Below are 13,143 nucleotides of genomic sequence, written 5' to 3' on the forward strand. Positions count from 1 at the left end.
CAGCGGTTTGCTTCTGTTCCATTAGTTTTCTGTTTTTTTAAAGCCCAGTTGAAATCGATGTGGGAAATAAAGTTATCAGCTGAGTTCAGTTTTAATATTATTGTGCTGCTCTAAAGGCGGAGCAGAGTAACAGACTTCTGCCTGCGGTCCTGGTGGCGATGTGACCGGGCCTTCCTTTCCCTCTGCGCTCCTGTACTTTTTATTAGCAAATGTATGACCACAAGATAAACTTTCATCTGGTCATAACGGAGTGGATAAGAAGGGAGACGAAGCCTTGAGGCCGGCCTCACTGACGGATCGCCACTGAGATTGCCGTATTCACACCAGCATTTCATACAGCATTGGATCTCACTGCACTCCTTCAGATGGGCAACCTTTAGCTGCATAAAATCGGCTGGCCTGAAGAGATGGCACATATGCTCTCAAATTTTGGCGAGACCGGCAAAGATAAATCTTGCCCTATCTTTTGGCTGCAATCAGCCGGTAGCTCCCATAGAAGTCTATGGCAAAGGGAGGGGGAGGAAGCGCAGCAGCGGTTAGCGCTGCTAAACTATGTCAGCTGGCTCTGTTGATCCAGTTGAAGGATTTCTATCCAGTGACAGAATTCTGGGCTGCAGTGTATATATACGCCACACCCAGCTGTGTCAATGGGCAAGAAAATGTGAGATTTAGCTGCGACTTTGTCTCATTCATGCATTTTCCAGCCGTGATACAGAAGCCTCGCCCGTGTGAAAGGGGCCTCAGACTGTGATCCCGATATACAGTGGTATGTAGCAGCTGCAGAAGACAAACGCGGCAACATTTTTAATTACAGCCCATAGTAAAAGTTATTGTCAGCCCAAAATACACGGAAGTCGGAATAAAGACCCCCAATGATGCCCCCAGCCATTCTAAAGTTACGGAAAGGGTACCAACTGGCACAGAATGTTATGGTAACACGTTAGGCTCCATCTGCACACAGGGCCCAGGGGTCCACAACCACACAACCAGCGGATTCATTACACGGATTCATTATATGGCCCGACGCGGTATAGGATCATCATCCAGGGGGGCTCCAAAGGCACATTTAGCTGTTCAGATACAGGCCGACGCCTGCAGCGTCACATGATAACAATAAGGCTACATTTTTACTATTTTTGTGCTTTGGGGGATTTAAAAAAAATTTTTTTGCCTTTTGCAAATAATATATATAAAATACATCCTCAGTTATTTTACATACAGTATGGAGATCCTCTGCAGGCTGATGTGTCTCCATGGTCACAGACTACAAGCAGGTCCTCTGTAGTCTGATCCTGCAGTCATCTAGTACTCTTATTGCTATAAGCCTGTTTACATGGCCCGGTATCAGGCACGAACAAACACCTGATCACTGGTCCGTGAAAAAAAGTGTCATCAGTCAGCGTACAAAGAAGCGAATGCTCATTCCCCAGCTGATCACAAACTGAACATGAGTCAACAGTGTGATGCAGCAGCCAAAAAGGCAAACCCAATTCTGGGATGTATAAGAGAAGCATAGAGTCTAGATCACGTGAGGTCATTATCCCCTCTACTTTTCCCAAGGGCCAATTATAGCGCAAAATTTGTTCAAATTAGCAAAAATGCGCAATAATTGTTGCATCTAAATGCAAAGCCATTGTTCACTTTTTCTTTGCCGCTCACTTTCTACCAGCATAAATATCATCGCTGCTTCACCCTCTTCTTGCTGCGTGTAAACGCTCCCCGCTCGGTGCTTTACATAGAATGAGAAGCGCTGAGCGAGAAGTAAGCAATATTTCAGCGGTGATCTGCCTGTCTGACAGGCAACTAGCGGTGACGTCAGCGCGCATGCAGTCGTGTAGCAGACAGTCGTCCTGTGTAAACGAAACATCAGTCTGACCTAATCAGGAACACGGCGTCGTCCTTATCAAGCCTAGTCGGCTGCAGATCTCTCCCCGCAGCGGAGCGACAGCGGCCCTACGGACAACGGATGACCGTCCTGATCGCTCATTCCCATAACAGGTATTTTAGCTCATCTGAAAAAAATCTAAAGAAGAGCCAATCATAACGCTCTGCGATCGGCGCTCATTACAACGGCCGTGTACTGCTGACACAAAAGAGGACTTACCAGCAATTAGTAAAGGGGGCAATTAGAAGACAACGAAACACAAAAACCAAATGGTGCGACACAACGGCAAGACGCGGCGCATCTCCTGAGATTCTGCAGCTTTGTTTTCCCCTCCACACCTAAGTGAAGGCTCAGACTGCGGCTCTTACTTCTACTCCTGCGCCTTGAGGCACAACGCTCAGATCTCGTCTCCATTTATCGGCCCTTAGTCTGCGCTCACACGTCTCACAGCGGACGGAGCGATAAACCCTGAAAGCCCTCAGTGTGAACAGCGGACACTACAGGGGGGAACCAGCAAAAGCAAAGGGGAAGTAAATGGGGTTGTGACAAACAAGTCATGCCAGACTGATCTAATGTCCTTCTATGGCAGAATCACCGACTGGGCTGATCAGGGAGATGCGGTGGATATAGTATATCTTGGCTTTAGTGAAGCATTGGACAAAGTATCTCATACCAGACTTATTGATGAAATGACCAAATCTGGGATTGTCAAGGCAACTATTAGGGGGATTCATAACTGGCTGAGTGATCGTACTCAAAGAGTGGTCATACATGGCTGCACATCCAAGTGGAAGAATGTATCAAGTGGGGACCACAAGGCTCTGTCCTGGGCCCAGTGTTGGTCAACATTGTTATAAATGATCTGGAGGAGGGAATTGTGGGAAACTGATCAAATGTGCCGACGACACAAAGCTAGGAGGGATAGCTAACACTAGAGAAGAGAGGGAGAGGATTCAAAAAGATCTAGAAAAGCTTGCACGGTGGTCGTCGACTAACAGAATGGTATTTAACAAGGAGAAATACAAAGTCCTACATCTGGGCAAGAAAAATGAGGAAAGCGCATAGAGAATGGGAGGAATTGGGCTAAGCAGCAGCACATGTGAAAAAGACTTGGGTATACTAATAGATCATAGACTGAACATGAGTCAACAGTGTGATGCAGCAGCCAAAAAGGCAAACACAATTCTGGGATGTATTAGGAGAAGCATAGAGTCTAGATCACGTGAGGTCATTATCCCCCTCTACTCTTCCTTAGTCAGACCTCATCTGGAATACTGGGTCCAGTTCTGGGCACCCCACTTTATACAAGACATAGACAAACTGGAGCAAGTTCAGAGAAGAGTTACCAAGATGGTGAGCGGTCTGCAAATCATGTCCTATGAGGAACGGGTAAAGGATCTGGGAATGTTTAGCAGAAGAGAAGGCTGAGAGGAGACTTAATAGCTGTCTACAAATACCTGAAGGGCTGTCACAGTGCAGAGGGATCAGCCCTATTCTCATCTGTACAAGGAAAGACTAGAAGCAATGGGATGAAACTGAAAGGGAGGAGACACAGATTAGATATTAGACAGTGAGGGGGATCAATGAGTGGAACAGGTTGTCACAGGAGGTGGGGAGTTCTCCCACAATGGAAGTCTTCAGAGGCCGGATAGACATCTGTCTGGGTTGATTTAGTGATCCTGCACTGAGGTTGATGACCCCGGAGAACTCAATGACCCCGGAGGACCCGATGACCCCAGAGGTCCCTTCCAACTCTACCGTTCCATGGTTTTATGAGTCCTTTTATTACATAGTTGTGTTCAACCACTACAGCTTCAGTGAAGGGTAACATAATAGACCTAAAGTACATGAGCAATTGTCAGCTGTGTGCCTGCTGCCTAATATACACCCCCTGATAGGCGCCACTGACAGCAGATCACCAGTGTCACCCCCTTCTCCTGGCAGTGGTCTTGATGCTATGGCTGACCATTGTATAAGATGTCTCTTTTATCGTGTAACAAGAAAGATCCGGACGAGTGATGCAATCTATATAACGAGTATAGCCCCATCTGATAATTACAGATACCAGAAGCAGCTGTGAGGTGTGCCTCCTCGGAGGAAGTAGAGCCTTATCACATATATCACAATCATTGGCCCCGTGAGAAGAGAGGGCCAAATCTCAGAATCCTGTTACATAGCAACGGTTTACTCTTCCTCACACAATGACTGTGGCCCCGAAACAAGCAATTAGTAGCGTCATCAGGTGAATGGACGGACCAATACCTCCTGAAATACTCAGTGCTGCTGGGGGCCCTGCTCCTTCCACAATGTGACTCTGATCAGTACACCCCTTTACTGACATAGTGCTGCCGCGGACCCTAATCCCTAATCTATGTACCTCCTGGGCTGCGACCTCCCATGGCAACAGCCCAGTACCCCTGCCATACTCAGATTAAGGTCCTCAGCTGTACAGAGAATGTCAGGGGTACTGGGCTGATGTCATGGGAGGTCACAGCCCAGGAGGTACATAGATTAAGGATTAGGGTCCCCGGAAGCACTAGGTACCTCCTAGGCTACAACAGCCCAGTACCCCTGACACACTCAGTGCTGCTGGGGCCCCTGCTCCGTGCACCCCATAACCCTTGCTCTGCGACCTCTGACATGATCTGCACACTCCTCTACTCCATCCAACATCACCTTCAGCCCGTGACCACCCAGAAGATAAGCATGCTCATTTCCTGATGTCCTCTGTGCTGCTGGAAAGACCCCGCTCCCTCCCCAATGCAAGGCCCAACATGTGACTGCCCACAAGCAGGTCCTCTCCTGACACCCACTGAGCCGCAGCGTTTACCATTTCCTTTCCCTCTATGAAATAACTGTTATGTTTCTCTGAGAATTCTTCCTGGTTGGAGATAATGCGGGAATGTAATCTTGGCGCTGAGCCGTGCCCGCCCCCTTCACCCCTGAGGTCACCTGGGTAGCAGATCCTAAATCTCCGGTCTGAGGGAGTGGAACTCATGGGCACATACATACAAGGGTCCTCATTACAAGGGTCCTCATTACAAGGGTCCTCATACAAGGGTCCTCATACAAGGGTCCTCATACAAGGGTCTTCATACAAGGGTCCTCATCACAATGATCCCCATACAAGGGTCCCAATACAAGGGTCCTCATACAAGGGTCCCCATACAAGGGTCCTCATTACAATGGTACCCATACAAGGGTCCCCATACAAGGGTCCTCATACAAGGGTCCTCATACAAGGGTCTTCATACAAGGGTCCCCATACAAGGGTCCTCATTACAAGGGTCCCCATACAAGGGTCCCCATACAAGGATCCCCATACAAAGGTCCCCATACAAGGATCCCCACACAAGGGTCCCCATACAAGGGTCCCCATACAAGGATCCCCATACAAGGGTCCCCATACAAGGATCCCCATACAAGGATCCCCATACAAAGGTCCTCATACAAGAGTCCTCATTACAATGGTCCCCATACAAGGGTCCCCATACAAGGGTCCCCATTACAATGGTCCCCATACAAGGGTCCCCATACAAGGGTCCCCATACAAGGGTCCCCATACAAGGGTCCTCATACAAGGGTCCTCATTACAATGGTCCCCATACAAAGGTCCTCATACAAGGGTCCTCATTACAATGGTCCCCATACAAGGGTCCCCATACAAGGATCCCCATACAAAGGTCCTCATACAAGGGTCCTCATTACAATGGTCCACATACAAGGGTCCTCATACAAGGGTCCCCATACAAGGGTCCTCATACAAGGGTCCTCATACAAGGGTCCCCCATACAAGGGTCCTCATACAAGGGTCCTCATACAAGGGTCCCCATACAAGGGTCCCCATACAAGGGTCCTCATACAAGGGTCCTCATACAAGGGTCCCCATACAAGGGTCCTCATTACAAGGGCCCCATACAAGGGTCCCCATACAAGGGTCCTCATTACAAGGGTCCTCATTACAAGGATCCTCATTACAATGGTCCCCATACAAGGGTCCTCATTACAAGGGTCCTCATTACAAGGGTCCTCATTACAAGGGTCCCCATACAAGGGTCCTCATACAAGGGTCCTCATACAAGGGTCCTCATACAAAGGTCCTCATACAAGGGTCCCCATACAAAGGTCCTCATACAAGGGTCCCCATACAAGGGTCCTCATACAAAGGTCCTCATACAAAGGTCCTCATACAAAGGTCCTCATACAAAGGTCCCCATACAAAGGTCCCCATACAAGGGTCCCCATACAAGGGTCCCCATACAAGGGTCCCCATACAAGGGTCCCCATACAAGGGTCCTCATACAAGGGTCCTAATACAACAGTCCTCATTACAAGTCGCAGATGATACAACTATACGGACACACATCTATATGGGAGGAGTGAAGGTTACCTGCCCATCCTGGCCCACGTGGACTTGATGGATCTGTAGGTTCCCCTGTAAAATACACATGAATGTTAGAGGTTAATGAGCGGCAGGTTCTACAGTCACACAGAGAAGCTGATGCCCTTTTACCTTAGGGAGTCTATTAACCTGTGACGCTCTTCACGCCGCGCCATTTATGAGTCCACCTGTGCTTACAGAGTGCGTCAGCGCTGCGGGTGTCCAGGCGGGACCTCCAGAGTTTGTAACTCCCCTACTTATCTCAGGACGTTAATTACTGCAAGAACACGGAGAGAATGTCCTTGTACCGCGTCAGATAAGGCTGAGGGTCCTCCGTAGCTGATACCACTCAAAGGGGGTAGCCAGGCTGCAAATCCTTAAGGGGTCGGCAGTGCCAACACCTCCACTGCCAGCATGGTTCTGACACCAGGTCCAGTCATGTGGCGTCTCCCACTACCCCCTTTCATCATCGGTGATGTCCCGGCCCCCCGAATACCCCTTTAATGACTAAATGATAAATGATCATTAATAGTACATTTTGGGCGCGGTGTTGGTACCGCAGTCCCCTCTGCCAGTCACCATGTGTCATCATCTCTTCAGTGAGCCATTAAGGTGGGGCAACTACTGAGGACTCCAAACAAGATGCGGAAAGAAGTATGTAGGAGCCGCTATGTATCAGGGAATGAGGTCACGAGCAGCGAGGAGGTTGGGGGCCGCGCACGTCGCTGCCAACAGGAGGGAATGCTCTACAGGTGCCAACTAATCCACCTAACCGGGCACCCGAGGGCACCGCAGCCCCCCAGCCTCAGATCTCACCCCGCTCTGCCCATACCTTTACTACTGTCTAGGCCTTCTTTGTGTAGAGGGTTGTTCAGCTCCGGATTGCCGTTGCTGGGGTTCAATGACATGTCTCTTTACCAAACCTGAAGTCAGGAATGGGTTAATACTAACACTTGGCCAGCTTTATTAGACCAATTCCTTGCCTGTCCGGCACCAACTAATTTCCATCAGACCCCTCAGCTGGAGAACGGCTCTGCCTGCTTACAAAGCAGCAGACTTTAGCAACGGTGCTCCCAGATCCCATGAGTGGCTCCCACAGACCAGCCTTCTGTGTCCCCAGGCAGGCTCTCCCCAATACTCCACAGCCCCCTTGCCATCACAATAGGTATACGGCGAGCCACCTGCAGGAACCACGTTGTTCTCTACAGACTATTTACTTCGGCGCTCTCCGTCTCTCGCTGCAGGACTGTCATACCCATCATGTACAGCTGTAAAGTGAGTCAGACGTCGGCTGCCAACACAGCCGTATAGAACAACCACCCGACTATGGAACACCTTCTCCTCCATTGTCCTGCGACGGCACATTCATGGGGAGGAATCCAAGTGATCCCAGGAACACAGCGGGGTCTGCGGCTCAGGCCTAGAGAGCGCAGGAGCTCGAATGTGGGATCATCCTGTAATGTCATCAGCTCTCTGACCAGTATCAGAAGTATAAACACGTGGTGACGGCCGCAGCGCCGATCTCGGGAAGTAGAGGAGATCGCTATACCAAGGCAGCGCCGCTCTCGGGAAGTAGAGGAGATCGCTATACCAAGGCAGCGCCGCTCTCGGGAAGTAGAGGAGATCGCTATACCAAGGCAGCGCCGCTCTCGGGAAGTAGAGGAGATCGCTATACCAAGGCAGCGCCGCTCTCGGGAAGTAGAGGAGATCGCTATACCAAGGCAGCGCCGCACTCGGGAAGTAGAGGAGATCGCTATACCAAGGCAGCGCCGCTCTCGGGAAGTAGAGGAGATCGCTATACCAAGGCAGCGCCGCTCTCGGGAAGTAGAGGAGATCACCATACCAAGGCAGCGCCGCTCTCGGGAAGTAGAAGAGATCACCATACCAAGGCAGCGCCGCTCTCGGGAAGTAGAGGAGATCGCTATACCAAGGCAGCGCCGCTCTCGGGAAGTAGAGGAGATCACCATATCAAGGCAGCGCCGCTCTCGGGAAGTAGAGGAGATCGCTATACCAAGGCAGCGCCGCTCTCGGGAAGTAGAGGAGATCACCATATCAAGGCAGCGCCGCTCTCAGGAAGTAGAGGAGATCGCTATACCAAGGCAGCACCGCTCTCGGGAAGTAGAGGAGATCGCTATACCAAGGCAGCGCCGCTCTCGGGAAGTAGAGGAGATCGCTATACCAAGGCAGCGCCGCTCTCGGGAAGTAGAGGAGATCACCATATCAAGGCAGCGCCGCTCTCGGGAAGTAGAGGAGATCGCTATACCAAGGCAGCGCCGCTCTCGGGAAGTAGAGGAGATCGCCATACCAAGGCAGCGCCGCTCTCAGGAAGTAGAGGAGATCACCCTACCAAGGCAGCGCCGCTCTCGGGAAGTAGAGGAGATCGCTATACCAAGGCAGCGCCGCTCTCGGGAAGTAGAGGAGATCACCATACCAAGGCAGCGCCGCTCTCGAGAAGTAGAGGAGATCGCTATACCAAGGCAGCGCCGCTCTCGGGAGGTAGAGGAGATCACCATACCAAGGCAGCGCCACTCTCGGGAAGTAGAGAAGATTGCTATACCAAGGCAGCACCGCTCTCGGGAAGTAGAGGAGATCTGCATACCAAGGCAGCGCCGCTCTCGGGAAGTAGAGGAGATCGCTATACCAAGGCAGCGCCGCTCTCGGGAAGTAGAGGAGATCGCTATACCAAGGCAGCGCCGCTCTCGGGAAGTAGAAGAGATCGCTATACCAAGGCAGCGCTGCTCTCGGGAAGTAGAGGAGATCGCTATACCAAGGCAGCGCCGCTCTCGGGAGGTAGAGGAGATCACCATACCAAGGCAGCGTCGCTCTCGGGAAGTAGAGGAGATCGCTATACCAAGGCAGCGCCGCTCTCGGGAAGTAGAGGAGATCGCTATACCAAGGCAGCACCGCTCTCGGGAAGTAGAGGAGATCACCATACCAAGGCAGCGCCGCTCTCGGGAAGTAGAGGAGATCGCTATACAAAGGCAGCGCCGCTCTCGGGAAGTAGAGGAGATCGCTATACCAAGGCAGCACCGCTCTCGGGAAGTAGAGGAGATCGCTATACCAAGGCAGCGCCGCTCTCGGGAAGTAGAGGAGATCGCCATACCAAGGCAGCGCCGCTCTCAGGAAGTAGAGGAGATCACCATACCAAGGCAGCGCCGCTCTCGGGAAGTAGAGGAGATCACCATACCAAGGCAGCGCCGCTCTCGGGAAGTAGAGGAGATCGCTATACCAAGGCAGCGCCGCTCTCGGGAGGTAGAGGAGATCACCATACCAAGGCAGCGCCGCTCTCAGGAAGTAGAGGAGATTGCTATACCAAGGCAGCACCGCTCTCGGGAAGTAGAGGAGATCACCATACCAAGGCAGCGCCGCTCTCGGGAAGTAGAGGAGATCGCTATACCAAGGCAGCGCCGCTCTCGGGAAGTAGAGGAGATCGCTATACCAAGGCAATGCCGCTCTCGGGAAGTAGAGGAGATCGCTATACCAAGGCAGCGCCGCTCTCGGGGAGTAGAGGAGATCGCTATACCAAGGCAGCGCCGCTCTCGGGAGGTAGAGGAGATCACCATACCAAGGCAGCGCCGCTCTCGGGAAGTAGAGGAGATCGCTATGCCAAGGCAGCGGCGCTCTCGGGAAGTAGAGGAGATCGCTATACCAAGGCAGCGCCGCTCTCGGGAAGTAGAGGAGATCGCTATACCAAGGCAGCGCCGGCGGAGCCCACCGCTCGCTGCCGCCATAGACCAGCACGATCATTCCTTGGAGGGAACCAGCAGACAGTGTGGCGGTCCACTCATCGCTCAGTTTAATCACACATCATTCATCTTCTACAGGGTCGTTCATTCAGTTCGCTGTTCCAGTGAATGAGAACAACTGAATGATCGCTGTTGAATCATACAATTAGTGAATGAGCCAATAATGAGCTACAAGCTGCCATGACATGCCTGATAGACGGACAAATGGCTGCTGGTCTGATGGCTGGCCGCGCTCACACGGAGTGGCATCATCACGCTCCAACCGGCCAGAGGTTATGTATGATGAGAATCATGGAAGAGGAGGATTGCAGTAACTTACCTCGCTGTCCTGAGTGATCTGAACCTGCTCCCCCTGTGGCACCTGAGCGATGTGCAGATGGCCCTGCAGAGAGAGCAACAAGGAGACAAGTCAAGGGGACCGAAGGGCCACACATACATAACAGTGATACAGACGGCGTAACTCAGGGTCAGTACAGGATAAGGAATGTATGTACACAGTGACTCCACCAGCAGAATAGTGAGTGCAGCTCTGGAGTATAATACAGGATAAGTAATGTATGTACACAGTGACTCCACCAGCAGAATAGTGAGTGCAGCTCTGGGGTATAATAGAGGATGTAACTCAGGAGCAGTACAGGATAAGTAATGTATGCACACAGTGACTCCACCAGCAGAATAGTGAGTGCAGCTCTGGGGTATAATACAGGATGTAACTCAGGAGCAGTACAGGATAAGTAATGTATGTACACAGTGACTCCACCAGCAGAATAGTGAGTGCAGCTCTGGAGTATAATATAGTGCAGGATAAGTAATGTATGTACACAGTGACTCCACCAGCAGAATAGTGAGTGCAGCTCTGGAGTATAATACAGGATGTAACTCAGGATCAGTACAGGATAAGTAATGTATGTACACAGTGACTCCACCAGCAGAATAGTGAGTGCAGCTCTGGAGTATAATACAGGATAAGTAATGTATGTACACAGTGACTCCACCAGCAGAATAGTGAGTGCTGATTACGAAGTACCGGTGGGGACGTGAGGGAAGCTGTTCAAATACAGGACACTTCTGGAGGAGCTGTACATAGTAACATAGTATATAAGGCCGAATGAAGACAATGTCCATCTAGTCCAGCCTGTCTAGCCTACTGTGTTGTTGATCCAGAGGAAGACAAAAAAAAACCAAGAGGCAGGAGCCAATTAGCTCTTTTGGGGGAAAAATTCCTTCCTGAATCCCTATTGGCAATCAGACTGTTCCCTGGACCAACCCCTAATAGTACCTACCTGCCTGTATACCCGGATTAACAATTAAGCCTACAGCCCACTAGTACCCCCAGATCTTTTCTCTAGTGGTACCCCATTTAGTGTATATTGGTGACATCCGTTCCTCCTGCCCATGTGCAGAACCTTACATTTATCAGCACTGACCTTCATTCACCATTTCCCCCCCCCCCCCCCCCCAAGCCCCCGGCTTATCTCGGTCCGTTTGTAGCCGCACATTGTCCTCCGTTGCATTAATTATATTGTATAATTTTGTGTCATCTGCAAATACTGATATTTTGCTGTGCAGCCCCTCTATCAGGTCATTGATACATATATTGTACAGAATGGGGCCCAATACTGAACCCTGTGGCCCCCCACTAGCGGCAGTGGCCCAATCAGAGTACGAACCATTTATTACCACCCTCTGCTTTCTATCTCTGAGCCGGTTCTTTACCCACTTACACACGTTTTCGCCCAGTCCGAGCTCCTCATTTTATATATCAGCTTATTATGCGGCACGGTGTCAAAGGCTTTAGAGAAGTCCAGATATACGAGATCAATAGATTCTCCCAGGTCCAGCCTAGAGCTTACTTCATCGTAGAAGCTGATTACATTGGTCTGACATGATCGACCCCTCATGAACCTATGCTGGTGAGGAGTTATTCCCTTGTTCTCCTTGAAGTACTCATCAATGGCATCTCTCAGAAACCCCTAAAAAAGTTTTCCTGTTACTGAAGTGAGACTTACCGGCCTGTAGTTACCAGGCTCACTTTTGGTCCCCTTTTTATAAATTGGAACCACGTTGGCAATGCGCCAATCCAGTGGTACAACCCCAGTCTTGATAGTATCCACAAATATTAGCTATAGCGGCCTAGCTAACTCATCATTTAGTTCCCTTAGTATCCTTGGGTGTATTCCATCTGGGCCTGGCGATTTATCGATTTTAATCTTCTTTAACCTGTTCCGCACTTCCTCCTGCGTTAGGTATGACATATTTTGCAAGGGGTTCATTTTATTCCCCTGCATCTCGTCTGGCATTTCCTTTTCGTTCATGAATACACTTGAAAAGAAACTATTTAATAGATTTGCCTTGCCTCCATTATCTTCAATGATTTCTCCTGCATTATTTTTTAAAGGGCCAGCGCTCTCAGTGCAAATCCTTTTGCTGTTAATATAGTTGTAGAATAGCTTCGGGTTGTTTTTGCTCTCTTTGGCGATCAGTCTTTCAGCTTCCTCCTTGGCAGTTTTGATCTTATCTTTGCATATTTTGTTCTTTTCCCTGTATGATTTTAGCGCTTCTTCGCTGCCTTCTTGCTTTAGTAGTTTGAACGCTTTCTTCTTTTCGTTTATTGCCCCTCGTACAGTCTTGTCGAGCCACATTGGTTTCCTTCTACTTGAAGTTCTTTTATTTTTAAAGGGAATGAACTGCTCACATGAGGTGATTAGGATCCTTTTAAACTCCTCCCATTTGTCCTCCGTACTGATATTTTTGAGGATGTTGTCCCAATTAATGTTACCGATAGTAGTTCCAAGCTGATCAAATTTTGCTTTACTAAAGTTTAGTTTGTTTGTCGCTCCCTGATAAGGCTTCCTAGTGATTGACAGCTGGAAGTTGATTATATTGTGGTCACTGTTCCCCAAGTGCCCCTCAACCTGCACCCCCATTATTCGGTCTGGTTTGTTAGTTAGTACTAAGCCCAGAGTGGCCCGCCCTCTAGTTGGTTCCTGCACAAGTTGGATAAGGTAATTGTCTTTAATTGTTCTCCAGAACTTATCACCCCTGTGCGATTTGCAGGTTTCGTTCTCCCATGTTATATCTGGATAATTAAAGTCCCCCATGATAATTACTTCGTTGATGTTTTACACCTC

At 50.0% G+C, this 13,143-nt stretch overlaps 1 protein-coding gene across 1 annotated transcript in view; it reads right to left on the reverse strand.

Annotated features, from left to right (window-relative positions):
• The window catches only part of BANP (BTG3 associated nuclear protein), a 364,607-nt gene that overhangs the window by 101,171 nt on the left and 250,293 nt on the right, over positions 1 to 13,143 (reverse strand). Inside the window, exons 10-11 of the mRNA XM_066583886.1 lie at positions 10,332 to 10,394; positions 6,276 to 6,320 (exon numbers count right to left, since the gene is read on the reverse strand). Of these exons, the coding sequence (XP_066439983.1) occupies positions 6,276 to 6,320; positions 10,332 to 10,394 (108 nt within the window). The remainder of the gene's footprint in view (positions 1 to 6,275; positions 6,321 to 10,331; positions 10,395 to 13,143) is intronic.

Source organism: Eleutherodactylus coqui, chromosome 11, assembly GCF_035609145.1.
Source record: "Eleutherodactylus coqui strain aEleCoq1 chromosome 11, aEleCoq1.hap1, whole genome shotgun sequence".
NCBI classification, from domain to species: Eukaryota; Metazoa; Chordata; class Amphibia; order Anura; family Eleutherodactylidae; genus Eleutherodactylus; species Eleutherodactylus coqui.